Source organism: Salminus brasiliensis, chromosome 7 (genome assembly GCF_030463535.1).
Source record: "Salminus brasiliensis chromosome 7, fSalBra1.hap2, whole genome shotgun sequence".
NCBI classification, from domain to species: Eukaryota; Metazoa; Chordata; class Actinopteri; order Characiformes; family Bryconidae; genus Salminus; species Salminus brasiliensis.
Window position 1 is genome coordinate 31,852,737 of NC_132884.1, and position 17,719 is coordinate 31,870,455.

The window sequence follows — 17,719 nt, forward strand, 5'->3', positions numbered from 1 at the left end:
ATAGTGGTAGCGCATTAGACCACGCCGAGCCACTCGAAGCCCCAAATTTGCCCAAAATTAAATATTAAAACACTTATTTTTCATAACTAACACTGAGTACTAATACTCCTTCCCATAGTCGCTTCATCATTCACATCACTGCACGTCTCTTAGGCAGTATCTGCTCATTCCTAATTTGCTGCTACAGGGTTTGTCACCTCACTGAAAAATGGCTTTTTGTAAGCAGCAAATTAGGTTCACTAAATAACTCCTACGAGATGTTTAGTGATGTGAAGCACCTTGAGTCTTAAGAGGACATCTGTCTGGTCATTGTTGTAGATAATTGACTGTAGCTTAGAAAGTTGAACAGACATTTCATGGGGGTGCATCAGTTCAGTTTGTTCACTCTAAAGAGTCGTTCAAAAGAACTAATTATTTGCAAAGAGCAGTGAATCGCTGAGTTCGATTACCGCTGATGCCACGGCCATTCGTTACCAGGAGTCCAAAAGAGCATAATGGGCCTCCCTCTCGCTCGCTCTCTCTAGGTGGTTAGAATGGCCTTCCCTCTCCACCCCAAACACTCTGTACTACTAGTTAGTAGGTGGGGGATTGGAAATGACAAAGTTTGGGTGCGAAAAAAGGACTAAAAGAATCATTTGCGAACGACACATCACTAATGACTCCACGATGCACCTCTTCTCAAATTGTGACGGCATTGTTGAGAGGCGCGAGTGCTGTGCCTAATGTAGTCTGACTGTATGTAATAGCCTTCTGTGGTTGGAGCCGTTTAATTGATGTGCTCAGTGTGGAGGTGTGAGGTTTTAGTGGGTTTAATGGGAAAAGCTTTAGTCTGCATGTTCCTGGTAATTACAGCTGTTAACAGCCACTTACTACAGAATGCTCAACAGAGACATTAAGTGAAAACACTGACAATAGGGGAGGTGCCACACTTAACACGTGTTGGTGAAAGTGTATGGATGTGTAGTTATGCAGTTTTAGGGATAGTGTGTTTACGGGTGTTTTGTGTGTGTGTGTGTGTGTGCGGGTACAGGTGCGAGTTGGAGGGTTCGAGTATTCCCCCGGAACGCTCCAGATCTACTCGGACAGTCTGTTGACGCTGCCCGCCATTATTGGGATCGGTGGTGGAGGAGGCCTCCTGCTGCTCGTCATCATCATCGTCCTCATCGCTTACAAGCGCAAGTCCCGCGACGCTGACCGCACTCTCAAACGCCTGCAGCTGCAGATGGACAACCTGGAGTCCAGGGTCGCTCTGGAATGCAAGGAAGGTACGACATCCTTTCACTCTTCATTTGCTTCCTGTCCCGTCTTCTAAAGCACTGCCCAAGGTGTGTAAGTGTGTAAAGGATGAGGAAAATGCTTATTTTTCTTGCTCCCTACACGCTTAAAAATAAAGGTCTTCAAACTGTTCTGTTCTGAGCAATGCCATGGAACAGCAACTTTTGGTTTCATGAAGAATCATGTTGGTATTGCTTTCCATGTAGTTCCCGATTAGTAATGCTTGGAGTGTAATAAAAGGAATTAATTTATTTTGCTTTTTTGCAAAAATGCACCAGAATTTCCCTTCAGCCCAAATCTAAGCAAAGATGTTTATCATTTTTAAATTATCTGAGCATTTTAAATATTTTATATAAATATAATATTTTATACATTTATTAAATTATACAATCGACCATCACATCTCAAAACAGACAGAAACATTCAGCACCAGCTGTTCATGAAGTACAGATATAGATACATAAAATACCTGCATCCAGATTAATGCTGTGTGATTAGTGAAAACAAAAACCCCCTGGACAAAATGCTAATATCAGGCTCACTTTGGTGGAACGTGGGCTCCAGGTGGGCATGGGCTCTGAGTGGGTTGGTACATGTGGTGTTACTGAGACCCAGATGGGCTTCCCAAATAGACCCTATCGTTACAGCCTACCTTAATCTCACATGGGTCCAATCGCGGCTCCATGAGCAGTGTACAACCCAGATGGGGCCCATGTTTACCCCTCCAGGTCCCAGGATTGTCTCTGGTGGGTATCTATATGTGGGGCTGACATCAAACACGAGGACTACATTTTGTAGTAGCCAGTTGGGCTACCCTTACAGTCCCCACATGGACATGTCATCTGGGACCATGTTTCTGAAGAATCTGTGCTTGGGGGGATTATGGTCTTCTCTGATTGCTTCTGTTAGGAGACTTGGTCCTAACACTGTTATAACAAACCCCATCGTATTGATGCTGTACTTTACCCTGATTAAAGGCCTTATTAATAATAATTTTAGCTAACATAAGCTTGTGAGGATTGTGCAAACCCACCTTTACCAATGTACTCTCTGCGGTTCCGTTTTGGCTTGTTTTCGCTTGTCGTTTATGAGCGCTCCAGTACTGCAGGTGGCGCTATGAAATTGTATGGTCATTGCCAGGACTATTGAAAGCTAATTGCACAGTGACAAGAACACCATCTCCGCAAGAAGTATACTGAGGGCCTTACTTAAATAGTACATCCACCCTCAGTACCAATCAGGTACGTTTGTGCTATGCATGTTGCCATGGTGACCACTGGGAGAATCAGTATTTGGAAGATTGACATCCACCGCCACATAATAGTGGGGAAATTTCTCACTGTTACATCATCATTGTAGGTGGAGTTACAGACACAGCAAAACTAACTTGTCAACCTCTAGGGGGCGCACTAGTCAGGATTGGAGCTGCCTGCATGTGTGTTGCAGTGTTTGTAGATAAGCTGTAGATATAAGCAGAAGAGACCACAGTGAAGAAGCTGTAGTTCTTTACTGGCTCATGGTTCTGGTCCTCCTGACCACAGCGTTGCTTAAAATCCCTCTCCCTGGCTCCTCTGTCTGCGGTCAAAAGGGCGTGAGACTAGGCAGCCATTATCTGTGTGTGTCTGCCCTGAGGTGATGCCCTCGTCCATCTCCCAGCACTGAGATTAAGCAGACACACAGGCCGAGAAGGAGAGAGGAATGGGTGAAGGAGGAGAGGACAAATGAGATGGATAGAGGAGGAGAGAGAGAACATGAGGTCAGCAGATAACAGAGGGATTGACCTCCAGAGAATGAGGGGAACGAATGAGAGGAAAGGAGAGAATCTACTTTTTCCATTCTTTTGCTCCCTGAAAAACTCTCTCTCCCCTCTCTCTCTTTTCTCTGTGGGCAGTGGGAGTGTTTGGGCAGTGGAACTGTGAGTGTTGAGAAACTGCTTACTCGTGTTTTTCGGGCTTCTTGCGGTTTGTTTTTTTGCTGTTTTCCTCTGTTTTCTGATTGTTAAGCTGCTTTCCCAGTTTCTCATTAAACAGTTCCAGACTCATCTGAGAGTTTTGGCCTAAAATCACACATTCAGCTTCGTTCTGCTGCTCCTTCACTCCTCTGTTAGGTGTGGAAGAACGTGATGCAGTTAGGCATTATTTATACAGGTGAGCCTTAGAGAGACAGGACAGCTGGCCTTGAGACAAAACAAACACTAAAACATGTCAAGAAAGCTCTCGCGCCCGCCCGCTCGCCCGCCCGCCCGCTCGCTTTCTTCTTTCTCTCCCCCGCTCTCATTGTCCCTCTCTCTCCCCCTCTCTCTCATTCTCACTCTTTCTCCCTTCTCTCCCACTGTCATCCTTACTCTCTCACTCTTTATTCTATTCTCTCTCTCATTCTAATCCTCCTCCTCTCTCTCTCTTTCACACTTTCATTCTCCTCCTCTTTCTCCCTCTCTCCCACTCTCCTGCATCTCTCACTCACTCTCCTCCTCTTTCTCTCTATTTCACTTTCACAATCTCTCTCTTCCCTCTCTCGCTCTCACTCCCTTATGTCCCCTACCCCGTTCCTCTCCCTCCCTCTTATTCTTACGCTCCATCTTCCATCCCTCATGCTCCTCTTCCTTTCCCTCTTTTTCTCGCTCTCTCCCCCACTCTGATCCCTCTGTGTCTCTCTTTCTCTCATCCTTCTCGTTTACTGTCACTTTCTCTCCCTCCCTCTTTCTCTCTCTCCTTTCCTCTCTCACTCACTCACCCCCCTCTCTCCTTCATTAAGTTGCTAGTGGAGTTTCAGACCTGTCGATAACCCACAATTCACCTTTTCTGTCCAGACAGGATGTCAGAGGTTGACGCGCGTGCCCGCTAAACTCTCCCCCCGGCTGCCCTGTAGTGAAAGAGAGAGACACGCGGCTGTCCACACTGCTGCCTGTCAGAAAATCCCCCCCCCCCTCCTTCTCCTCCCTACCGCTGGGGCCTCTGCTCCACACAAACACACATTTACTGTGCAGTCCTAAAGGAAGTATCCACTCACTCTGATGGGAGAATGCACTTTCAGTGTCTTCCTGCTGTTGCAGTACAGGCTTCTCCTCTCACTGCTCCCAGGGATTCATTAACCCCCAAGTCCCCCTTAGAGCCGCTGCTGCTGCTACTGCTGTTGTGCTGTATGAGCAGTTCATACTACATCATTATTTCACTACAGAGACATAAAATAATTACACACTCATCAATTCATCACATTTACAATCAGGTTTTTTCTACGTCGGACGGCATTTTTAAAATGTTTTTAATAACAAAAATGACAAACATGGTAGAAAAACTAAAGAATGTCTTTCTATCCACAGAAAAAGCAGTTCTCTTATATTACATTTGAATTATAGTAAAAAATCTCCTATAATAACTATTTACATAGCACTTCTTGTAAATAAAAGTAATAAAATATACTGTAAAAGTAATTTAATAATATAGTTCAGATTAAGAGATCAAAAATAAATATACATAAAATAAGAAATATGCATATATAAAAATGCCAATCCAATAATTTTGTAATAGATTTTTAAAGCAGCTAAAGAAGAAAATAATAGTAGTAATGTTATATGAATAAAATGTACAATATAAGGCAGATAATCAATAAAATAGATGAAATATACATAACCTAGCCATTCCTATCTAGTAAAAAGTGCTTATAATATGATTTGTGCTGCTTTTTAAATATGGGATCATAACATAAGACAAACAAAAAACACTGTAAAAAAAAAGACAAACCGAGGTTAAATTTAATATACAGTTAAAAGAGGAAATTATACTAGTAATAAAAATTAAATTGATAAAATATGCAATACAATAAATGACAATAAATAAAATGGGCAGAAATATAGTTCTAAATAAGAAAAATGTCTTAAATATACATAAATGTTGGTCTAAAATGTGTTTGTACTTGTACAGTTTGCCTTTTCTGCTGAAGCACACCTGATTCAGCTCACCTGCTAATTACCAGGTTCATTAGGTCTGTTGGATCTGGCCCCCATTCTCCACCCCTGTTTTTAAAGCTGTCCATTTTAGGGGCTAAAGTGTTCAGAGCTTATGTGTGTCGTAGCAAAAAGCTGTTTGCCATTTTTTTGGTACATACTCACAAACACAAATGTGAGACTGATTGGAAGATTAGATTTCAGCGAGTTATAGGTAAGAACTAATGAACCAACAATGACTTGCTTTTGTTATCACTGTTGCTAAATGCAACTGCTAAGACGCGTTTCAGACGCCATTCCTCACGGGCCACACCGCTACACTCTTCAGCAAACTGCCTCATTTAACACACCTCATTCAGCTCATCAGTTCATTAGCAAGACTTTCCTGAAAATAATTCAGAGTGTTAGAAGAGGTGGTAACTCTAATCTCTGCAGAGCGGTGGCCTGTTCCGAGTATTGTTGATGAACTGTCCTAACAGTGTATTCCACGGTGTATTCTCTACTGTTTGTTTAGTTGATCTTCACAAGCAAACTTTCAGTGGTTGGTAATTTAAAAAATATATAAAAATGGCCCAGTCCCACTACTCTTAACATTAGGCCACAGCTACTCCTAAAATAATGTGCCTTTTTATTGTAATTTAGGCTGGAGCAGAGAGGTGAAGGGTCTTGCTCAAGAGCCCAACAGGGGGCAGCTTAGTGGACCTGGGTATTGAACTCACAACCCAGCGCTCATAACACTGTGCCACCACAACCCCATGAGGGCTGTAATGGTTGTCTCACTCTAATCCAGTCACATTGTATTTAGGTGTTTCAGTGCCTTTTTATGTGGATTTTTAAAATTCCCCAAAAATGACTCAGAAATGCTATTCCTGCAGTGTGGTCTCAGTGGACTGGCTTTAACAGTTGTTAAACTGATCTGACCGCGTCGTTCTGTCTCCAGCATTTGCCGAGTTGCAGACTGACATCCATGAGCTGACTCAGGAGTTGGATGGAGCTGGAATTCCCTTCCTGGATTACCGCACTTACGCCATGAGAGTGCTCTTCCCTGGCATTGAAGACCACCCTGTGCTAAAGGAAATGGAGGTACCGTATTTACACTCACGGAATCTTCTTTCCCTCTGAATAACTCCACATAATTCTCATCACCACCATAACACTGCACTGTGGCGATTTACTGTCTTGCCTGTATAGTTGCACACCGATACCTACTGCATCTCAAGCTGCATAATTGCCTGACTGGATGTGTTGCCGTTGGATTGGTAGTCATATCTCTGGTGAAATCAGCTCTTGTGCTATATGGATCAATTTCTTATTATGCTGTTATACGGAGTTGCAGTCCAGGACCTCCCCAGAGACCCACATGCATATTTCTGCTTAAAAGCTCTTCGAAATATTGCAATGTATTATTCCTCTCACCAGTTAGGAGCTGCCAGATTCGGGTAGCTGCTCTGTGTGTATGTGTGTGTATATGTGTGTGCGCAGTCTCATTTCCCCTGTGTATATGTGGCTCTAAGATGTTGTGTGCAAAGCAAAATGAGGAGGCTAAAATGGCTAGTCTCTTAAAGCCTCCGTCAGGATGGTTTCAGGGCTTTTAAGGAGTTTTTTAGCGCTAAATTGAATGCAAATCTGCACAACACTGTTAACCTACTCAGTCTAAGCCCACACGGCACAAAACTGGATGATATGGTGGCTCTTAGTCACCGAGTCTCTGAATTCTATTAGCCAAAATATGTGCTCAGGTTTGAGCGGGCGCACCGATTGGTCTGCACTTTGCGTGGGGCCAAGTTTTGGCCCATTGACGGACCTGCTGGAAAATCTGAGCAGAAAGAATTGTCCAATTAGACAAACCGGGATGCCAAATATTAGTCATATTAGGTCCAAGTTAATTCCTTTCGTTTGGCTGCTCATTGATTTGTAAGTAAACACAATGAATAAGGCAATTTGTCAGTGTTTAGTCAGGTAGGCCTGTGTGAAAGAGAGAGATGCAGCAGAAAGACATAGTTAATTAGCAGCAGGAGGGTGTAAAATGTTAGTCATCTTCGGGTTCGATTTAATAATGACCTCATTCAAACAGAGTAAAATAGAGCCTCTTTATTATGCTGACAAGTTAAGAGTGTCCCTGGTCTCTCCAGCCTATGAAGCTTTCTGCTGAAGCCAAATGTTATGGCTTATTAGCCGCACTAACTCAGTCTATATCAATAAAACAACCCCGCTGTGAATTGTAGATCAAAAGCAGCTCTCAAGAATAATGACTATTCTGGAATCTGTTGGATGAATCAAACATGGTGTCACTTCCGCGAGCCATTCCGCCTCAAGAAACATGAAAAATTCAAACCGCCCTCCAACCAAATCGATTCCCAGAGCGTCCTCACTGGAGCTTTAAACACTGAACTTGTGCTTCACCTCCTGCTCTCGTTCACCCTTTCGGTCTCTCTCTCTCTCTCTTCTCCCCACTCCCCTGTCTTTGTCCCTCAGGTGCCGGCCAACGTGGAGAAGGCACTGACTCTGTTTGGGCAGCTGCTGAACAAGAAGCATTTCTTGCTGACGTTCATCCGCACTCTGGAGGCGCAGCGCTCCTTCTCTATGCGCGACCGTGGCAACGTGGCCTCCCTCATCATGAGCGCCCTGCAGGGGGAGATGGAGTACGCCACAGGAGTGCTCAAGCAGCTGCTCTCCGACCTCATAGACAAGAACCTGGAGAGCAAGAACCACCCCAAGCTACTGCTCCGCAGGTACCTGTGGCCTTTGGCTTACAAAGCAGGCTTCTGACGATTATCCAGAGTCTCTGGTGTGTTATAGCGTATCGCGACCAAGAACCTAAGGCCCACCTAAGTCCCATTTGACTGACATGCAAAGTAACTAGCCACAGACTGTTGTTATTTGGGTGACCTGTGTTTCAAAACAGGGCTACAGCAAATTAATTGAGCCTGTTTTTTTTCATTGAAGAGCTGCTAAATGCTTTTATGCTCCTGTAGAGAGGTGTGTATGCACAGGTTTATGGTGTATACCCTCCTCTGAGAAGACTGATTTATTGTACACACAGATAAACATGGCCAGAGTCCAAACAGTTGAACTTAAGGTCCTTTACTTTCGACTTTCGTTAAATTTTCCTTGATTCTGGAGCCATGTGGATTCACGTCCTAACCAGCTCTGCCAATAGTCATCAGAGGCTATGAGCTACTGATCAGGCAAAGCCAAGGGAAGTAGACAGGAAATACTGTCTTCATGTTTTTTATTTGAATGCAGCCTGTGCTGCAATGTTTTCTGCAGAGAAGCTTCTTATATAATAATACATATAAGTCCTTCATTGTCCTCATACTTTTATGGTACAACAGAGTTCTTTTCTTCACATATCCCAGCTTAGAAAACCAGGGTCAGAGTACAGGGACATCTATTCTTTGGTGCCCCTGGGTCACAGAGGGTTTAGAGTCTTTCTCTAGCATTCAACAGTGGCAGATTGGTTGGACACCGTTATCAATTCTGCAACCTTGTGATCAAACACCCAACACTCCATACAGCCATACTGCGGTGCCCCTGAAGACCAGAGGATGTAGGGCCTTGTTTAAGAGCCCAACAGCTACAACCTGGTGGACTCTAGTTTGGAATCAATAACCCTGTGAACAAAAACTCAGTGTCCTAACCACTAACCCACTGCACCACAGTGTTATGTTATATATTGTATTATATTGGCTTATTGTATATCATGTTCAGTTTATATTGATAACCTCTTTTTGTACAAGAACTTTTGCCCTGATTTAGATCCTGACCCGAATTTTGGCCCTTTAGTCATAGTGTTTATTAGAAAGGGAGTTCATGATATCCGGACGCACTGAAGCATGTTGGTGTGAGGGCTTTGTTTTTACAGCTAAACCCTAGTCAGCAATAGCGGGACGCTGCCTTCACTGGACATCTTGATGAATAATGAGCCTTTCAGAGCCAGCTATATCTGTGGGATTTACACAATCACCTCACTCCACACCAAAACAGCAGACTGTGATTGGTCATTTTGCACATTAGTCAGACTGCCTCTTCCGGTCAAAGTAGGCGGTTTTTGGCCATGTTAAGCAGTGGAAAGCACCTGACTAGCTGACAACAAGCAGAAGTCTGGCTTGCGAGACTGACTTGCCTGAAACTGTCATGTGTTGTCCATTTTTTGTTTATTCCTAACTGTGTTTGCACAGTGCTATCTGGTGAAGTACAAGCTTCCGAATTTGTTAGCTACATTAGCCACGTAGCTCTAGCGCAGAACAGCGAACGTAAGCAAAGTTCAAACACCAAACCTGTCTAGGCTGATTGACATATGTGATATATTTGGGGTAAGAGGGGGGAGTTGTGGGCCAAACCTTTGCTTCAAAGCTAGTTCTTCAGATTATGCTTTTATATGAATTGAAGCCTTAGGAGGTCCTTTGTCATCCTTCCTCTCCCTCTGCCGCTGTTGACACACGCATCTCTTCTTTTCCCTCTCCTCTCGCCATCCCTCTCCTTCTGTCTGAGAATATTACACACCTGAGCACACAAGCTCCCTGGAGAGAGCGAGGGAGAGAGGGAGAGAAGGGGAAAGGAAAGAGATAGAAAGGTAGAGAGGAGGAGAGAAGGGAGAGATAGAGGCTTGGAGCAAGAATGTGGGTTGGAGAATGACAGAGAGAGAGAAACATGATGAGCGGGGGGTGGGGTGGGGGGTATATTCTTGGCCGGGTGGAGAGACAGAGATGCAGTTTTGTGTTGAGAAGATGGAATATGGCAAATACAAGCCATAGTGTGAGTGAGATTGATACAAATGCAGGCACATAGGACATCAGACTGTTATTTAGAGGTAAGAAAAATGAACGGATGGGTGTGGCTCCACTGCTGTAAATGGGTTTTCCCAAAAATGGTTTAAGGAATTATGGATTTTGTGGATCTGAAAAAATGTGCGATTGGTTCTGACACGAAATCGGCCGCTTCAGATGAGCCGCACCTACTTACATTGAGTCCAGTACTGTGAGCGTTCTGTTAAGTTCAGGTGTTGGACATCTTCAGTAAGGCTGAATGTACAGCAGAGTACTTCAGTCCCAGCCCTGGAGGGTCCATCACAGGTTAGTGTCCCTACTCAAACCGAGGTCTTTAAGTTGCCAGATTTAGTGGGTGTGTCTGAGAAGCTAAAGCCCGAAACTCCACTAGTCTCAACCCTCCAAAACCACACGTGAAGGACCCTGATGTACTTCGGTCTAGAGCTCGTTCTCTACAGGTACACCTCTCAGCTTCCTCCGGAAGGCTCTCAATAGGAGAATTGACAAAATAGGGCCCAAAACTGAGGCCGACTCGAGCAGGCACTACCCTCCGTCCCTCGATTCCTCGGCGAAGTGCTTCCTTGTCTGGCTTTTCTCTCAGCCTTTCTTTTTTCCTCTGCCCTCGCTCTTTTAAACATAGGACTGCCTCATTTTTCTCTTTCCACCACTCTTCTCTTCGTTTCATCTGTCTGTGGGTGAGCGAGTGAATAATTAAACGGAGAGAAGGAGAAAACAAACAGTTTTCCCCCCCGCACACTTCTTCCACTCCTCCTCTCCCCCTTCGTTAGCAGATTAGCGCTAATAACGTCCGCTAATTACCCTGCCTGTTAATTAGCTTCATTCTGAGGGACTTTTGCGAGGGTTATTTTATGCAGCAGGTTTGTGCTCAGCTCGAGAAGTTACGAAATTCATCTAATTGGTGCGTTTCTTAATGAAGATTGGTGGCTTGCTTTGGAGGGAGCAGAAAAGGAGGAATTGGTTTGGTAATATTGCTAATTCATTTGCGCGCGGTGCTGCTGGTGCTGCTGCTGCTGCTGTTTAGCATTGAGTTTGCTAGTGCCGGTGGCACATTGCTGCGTGAGTGGAGTTAAACCGCTGCTCAGAATGACTGTTTAGTCATCATAAACAGTGGTGCACAATCGTGTGCTATTGGAGTACATTCTGTAAATCACCTACAATCTAGAAAGACCTGCCTGGTCTAGCCACGTACAGGGGAGCTAGAACCACAAATACCGACTAACACCTTGTTACTGGTTTATTATGGTAGGCTTATAGTGGTCTGTGTGAAAGCGACAGACTGTATTTAGTTGTAATGGGTTTAGGAATGTTATGGTGGGGTTGGAAAATGAAAAACTATAAAAAAAAAAACTGAACTTTGTTGCTAATGTAAGAATGTATGCCTATAAATAATAATAATAATAAAATGAACTATTCGGCCCACTACTCGGATAGAAAATTATACTGTTAATAAATGGTATTGTATTATAAGAAAGTAATATATTACAAGTAATATAGACAGAAGATAGCAAGCAAAAAATGTAAAGATCTGAACAGACAGGTTATGACATAAAAATGCTAGTGTAAACTCACCCGAGACTCACTCAAAACACACTCCAGTGATCATCAATCACTTCAGTAGCTGGTCTGAGACACATTTGAGCCACGTTACAGCAGTGTGAACACAACCATCTCTTTAAGACGTATTCCACAAGCAAAACTCAACCGAACACCAGTAATAATTTATACACAACAAGCAATTTTTTTTGCATCAGCAATCAAATTTGACTGTCACTAACCACAGATGGATTTGGCTAAAATCTTATCAGGATACAATCCGGAGACAATCTGTATACAATCCAGATACTAGTCACATGAAGGAATCAGGTGTAAAAGGGTCTTGAAGTGTCCAAATTATCAAGAGCTTTCAAGTCAGGAAGGGAATTCCAGCGTTTTGGCTGCCGTTCACGTTGGTGGTGGGAATGACTAACTAATTCAGCTTGTAGATAGAAGAGCTCTCGCTGCAATACGTCTAACAATCATTTGCTTTCTCCCCCACCCCAAACACTGCCCAACACCAGCTAACAAGCACTCAGCATTTCATTTTTCACTTTTTGCATAATGTGACACACTTCTTTATGTTGCGTGACAATTTCATTAAGAATGGATCAATAGAAATGCTCCAAAATGACTTTTCACACTGACTTCCATTGCAAGTTAAGTAGGTTTTTTTTAAAGTTGACATTTTGGTACTGTGGTTTTTGTGCTGTGACAATATGTGGGATCTTCTTTTCTGGAATAGCAACAAACAAGTACATAGTGCTGCATCAGGAGAAAGGGAGAGATGCATTAGATGTTGTGGGAAGTAATCTGTGAAGTAAGGAAAAGCCTTCTCTGATCAGACGCATTTCATTTCTCCTAAAGTTGGAGGAGCTGAACAGATCAACTCGAGCTTTAATGAGAATTTTTGCCTAAAGCCTGTTCTCTACCTTTCGACCTGTCAGAGCCCTCGCCACCTCCACCTTCCTCCAGATAATCATTCGCAAGAAGCAAAAAAAAAATGGAACCCGAAGTTGAAACAAACGTGAGCAAGCGCCATCCTCAGCCCTCCTTCTCCTCAACGAAGCGCTTCCTTTTGCAGGATGTCCTCCCAGGCCCTTTCTTTCTCCTTGGCTCACTTTCCCCGAAGCTTCAGATATCTCTGTGTCACCTGACCTGAAGGGTTATACCTCGATTTGTACAGTGTGGATCTGAATGTCTGACATTACTCTTCTTCTCCCCTGTAGGACGGAGTCTGTGGCTGAGAAAATGCTGACAAACTGGTTCACCTTCCTGCTCTACAAGTTTCTGAAGGTGAGTGTGTGTGTGTGTGTGTGTGTGTGTGTGTGAGGTGTCAAGTGTGTGTGTGTGCGAGCCTGCCTAGAAATAATTCTGTACATGTACGTGCATTGCGGCTGTGTGCACACTTTCGGGTTGTGTGAGAACATAACAGCTTGAGGTCCCTGGTGTTTGGGTATCCTCTGCTGACCTTGGGTGCTGTGCAAAGGCTTATGGGAGATTGAGTTCAGTAACAGTGCGGAGTCTACCATATGTCCCTGGCAGAAGCACTTTCTCAGACATGCAAACTCCGCCAGCACTCTATATATAGCCTCGGTGATGTCCCTGACTCCGAAACGAGGCAAAATTGAGTGTTTCTTGAAGTAAATTACCAGCCAGATGGTTATAGGAATCAAAACGAGGCGGCTGCTGGAGAGATGCTGAGGCGCAAGGATATCTGATTGTGCCAGAGATGCGTTCAGCAGAACATGTTTGCCTCTGATGTTGGGTTTTCTTTGGTGCGGTGGGGTAGTGTGAGGGACTGCAGTTTTCTGGCTGCACTGTGAAACAGTAATGCGCGTTAGCACAAGACCATGACTAAGCATTTCAGACGAGCAGCTGCAGAACAGTTATGAAATGTGCAGTTTCTCTCTCCCCCCAATCAGAACATCCGATCAGAAAGTGAGCAGCCTGAACCAGACAGTGTGTCTGGCTATCTGAGTGTGTTTGTGTCTGTCTCATGTCTGTTGGTGCTCGTTAACAGCTGTCTGTTTAATTAGCCCCAATGCTAACGAGCCTAACGAGGCAGGCACATATGGTGGGGGTTGGTGGAGGAGAGGCCCAGAGGGGTACGGATGCCAGCGAGGGCCACTAGAGGCAGGGTGCGTCTGGGGACATGGATGAGATGATGTTTTCTGTTGACTTTCTGTAGTCGGGGTTTATTAATAAGAATTATGTGCGGCTCAGAATAACCCCTCAAACCCTGTACTTACTGCCTGATTAGTTATCAGCCTTAATTGAGTCAATTATTGTTCATTAATTGTGGATCATTTGGCCTCCAGTACACACACTGTCAAGCCTGGGTCCTCTCCCCTTATGACAACACACTTTCAGAGTGGGTTAGTGGTGCGAAAGAACTTTGCGAGAGTGTGAGAGAGAGAGAGAGAGAAAGAGAGAGAGGACATGAAAGGACAGGAATAAAGACAACTTATTATGAAGTGATTGTTAATTAATTGTGGACAATTTGGCTGCCGGTACACGCTTAATCAGTTACGGGTCACTACCCTCAAAGTCAGGGGTGTCAAACTTATTTTAGGTAGCCGGCCACATTACACCGCAGTGCGTTGGCTAGTGGGCCAGACTAGTTTTTCTCTAAAGACCCAACATTCTCTATCCGCTTCTTTTGGAAGGGCACATGCTTACAGCAAACTATAACTAGGACAATGATTAACTCCTAACTACAAATGTTTGTGGACACCCCTTCTAATGAATGTATTCGGCTACTTTAAGTTTAACCCATTGCTGACACAGATGTGCTAATGCGCACACACACACAGCTTAACACAGTCTAGGTGGCTGGTGTGGCTCAACAGATAATACCACAGCCTGCCAGTGAGCTACCATACCACATGGGAGACTGGTGTTCGATTCTGCGCTACACCAATAAGAGTCCTTGGGCAAGACTCCTAACACTCCTAGCTCACCTCTGTAATACGAGTAACCTTGTAAGTCGCTCTGAATAAGAGCGTCAGCTAACTGCCATAAATGTAAATGTAGAGAATGACAATGCTAATGCCAATAGAATAAAGCACTCATAAAAGCACAGATAAATATAAACCTATTGGTACCATGCCTAATGCCAGGCGTGGTCTAGAGGAGTATAAAGCCCCCCAGGATTAAGCTGTGGAGCTGTGTTCTCTGGAATGATGGATTATGCGCCATCCAATAATTTTGGGATGAGTTGACCTCATTAATGCAAGGGAATCCTAACAGCAATGCTCCAGAATTTAGTAGAAAGCCGCCTTCCCTGGATAGAGGAGACATTTACTCCAACAAAAGCTGAATAAACTCTTTTTAAATATCCTTGATTCAGAAGAAGCAATGATTGAGAAGGTGTCCCAATACTTTTGTCCATATTGTGTAACTTTTGTCCATATTGTGTAACTTTCTGGACTCCTTATAGCATCTTTATAACATCTCCAAAAAAGAATTTCAGGGGCCGAGTCAGGGCTGTGTGTTGCCCCAGCGAGGTTCATCGGACCCCCTCAGACAGCTAACTTTAAAATGTAAATGTCTCACAGTCTGTGCAGCATAAACAGTGATCAAGTGCATGAATATCAGTTTACTGTGTTGGTGAGCTGCAGCTGTCCTCTCACATGAAGAGGGCAGCCATGGTCTAACAGATAGAGAAGTGAGAAATGAGGGAGCTCAGATGTTGAGGGTAGTGCTTGCTTGAGTCTGTCTGGGCCCTGTTTTCCCACTTTGCTTATGATAAACCGTCTGGAGGAAACTGATAGGTGTACCAGAAGGTCGCCGGTTCGATCCCCTGCACCAGCAGGAAGTGGGGGTGGGGTAGTGAAGGAACAGTGCTTTCTCTTATTTCAACGTTCACATCAGAGGTGCCCTTGAACAAGGCACCTTACCCACAATTGCTCCCATGGTGCTGAGATGGCTGCTTACCACTCTAAGTGTGTTGTCTTCTCACTATTCATTCTCACTAATCCTACACACAAAGCGGCCTGAACTCATTAAAAAAATGGCGTGGCATCACCTGAGTTCTTCAAAAAGAGGTGGATGAAATTCCCACTTGCTCCATTGTTCCAGCAGCCGTGAGAACATGGATTGTAATTTTGCTTGGATGGCAGGATTAGAGCATTTACCAGGCCTGTCCCAGCCTGCGGGGCCCATGTTGAACACTTTCACTGCTCTAAGTGGTTCAGTGGTTTCCCTCTGTTGAGAAAAATGGCTTTGCGCGTGAGAAAATGAGAGAACGAAGGTGAAAGGGACATGAAAGGACAAAGTTGGAGACAAATTAGAGCAGAATTATTGTTTATTAATTGTGAACAATTTGGCTGCTAGTGCGCGCACACTGTCAAGTGTGAGGGTACCCTCTTCTTGTCAAAACGCTCTCTCAGTGGTTGAGTGGTCTCTCTACAGTGAGAAACATCTTTGCAGGAGAGAAAACGAGAGAATGGAGGTGAAAAGGACATGAAAGGACGGAGGGAGAATGTGGGAGAAGAGGAGAAGTTGTGGAAGATGAGGACGGAGGTGGTGCGTGGGAAGGAATAAGAAAAGCGAGGGGGGTTGAGGGAGGGGGGCGGGCCCAGCGTTCGTCTCATTGCCTGTTTGACACATTTCATGCTCTGAAGTGCTTCTCCGGCACTTTCCTCCACAGTCATTAGCCTTCTATTAACCCCTCCATCAATCGGCCCCCCCTGCCTCTTTCACACACACAGACTCCACGGCTCGTTCCTGCTCGCTCTCGGCTGCTTTTGCGAAAACTCCAGGGAGCGACGGCAGCTTACTCTGCTTCCGTGCTGTTTTTGTTTTCCCTGACTACAAGAATTACTCATAAGTCCTGGAGGGCTCTTCTCATAGACGTATCTCACGCCTTTATCTCGAACCTGGGATAAACCACTTGCCCTCGGTTTGGCACAGAGGAAATGGACCACTTCAGAACGAAATTTTGGCAGAAATCGTTAATGCTATGCGGAACAAAGAGACTGAGTCTGGAGAACATTACCCGTCAGTGAGCCCCCCCCCCCAACGCCACCACCACACTCTCCAGTGGGCTGTGAAGGAAGAGCAGAAACACTGAAGCAGCAGAAATCGCTACCTTCTACAGCCACCCTAACCCACCCCACCCCCCATTCGTGCATTCATTGTGTGTGTCCGTGTGTGTGTGTGTCGCGGACTGATTGGAGTTTAATACACCTCCTGCTCTTATGATGGGAAAACAGTTTAAGCGCTGAGAGGCGGTGATGGCCCTCAGCTGAGCTCCAGAGCCATTGAGACCGGTGCTTAAGCAGGCAGAGAGAGAGAGAGGTACGAATGCTTCAGATGTGAATGGAAAATAAACTGTATTTCAGTTTGAAATACACAGCAGAGCTGTACCCTGCTGAACACACTCTGGTCCCTTTCTAGTTGTATGTGTGTTCAGCATTAGTAATGCAATCCACTGATTTTGTAAACTTGAAGTTTTTTGTTCGAGCATCCTAGTTTGACTCGGGCTCAGGAACGCACACCGTGAGTACCACAGGGCTCAGAAACGTGCACCACGAGTACCAAATGGTTCAGGAACGCGCACGGTGAGCACCACAGGCCTCAGGAACGCGCACGACGAGCACCACAGGCCTCAGGAACGCGCACGACGAGCACCACAGGCCTCAGGAACGCGCACGACGAGCACCACAGGCCTCAGGAACGCGCACCGTGAGCACCACAGGGCCCCGGAACGCGCACCGTGAGCACCACAGGGCCCCGGAACGCGCACCACGAGCACCACAGGGCCCCGGAACGCGCACGGCGAGCACCACAGGGCTCCGGAACGCGCACGGCGAGCACCACAGGCCTCAGGAACGCGCACGGCGAGCACCACAGGGCTCAGGAACGCGCGCGGCGAGCACCACAGGCCTCAGGAACGCGCACGGCGAGCACCACAGGCCTCAGGAACGCGCACGGCGAGCACCACAGGCCTCAGGAACGCGCACGGCGAGCACCACAGGGCTCAGGAACGCGCACGGCGAGCACCACAGGGCTCAGGAACGCGCACGGAGAGCACCACAGGCCTCAGGAACGCGCACGGCGAGCACCACAGGCCTCAGGAACGCGCACGGCGAGCACCACAGGGCTCAGGAACGCGCACGGAGAGCACCACAGGGCTCAGGAACGCGCACGGAGAGCACCACAGGCCTCAGGA

The 17,719-nt window shown here is 45.5% G+C and overlaps 1 protein-coding gene across 1 annotated transcript in view; it reads left to right on the forward strand.

Moving 5' to 3' along the window:
• Nucleotides 1-17,719, forward strand: part of plxna1b (plexin A1b) — a 212,870-nt gene that overhangs the window by 185,680 nt on the left and 9,471 nt on the right. Inside the window, exons 20-23 of the mRNA XM_072684612.1 lie at nt 1,031-1,265; nt 6,159-6,301; nt 7,694-7,950; nt 12,771-12,837. Coding sequence (XP_072540713.1) covers nt 1,031-1,265; nt 6,159-6,301; nt 7,694-7,950; nt 12,771-12,837 — 702 coding nt within the window. The remainder of the gene's footprint in view (nt 1-1,030; nt 1,266-6,158; nt 6,302-7,693; nt 7,951-12,770; nt 12,838-17,719) is intronic.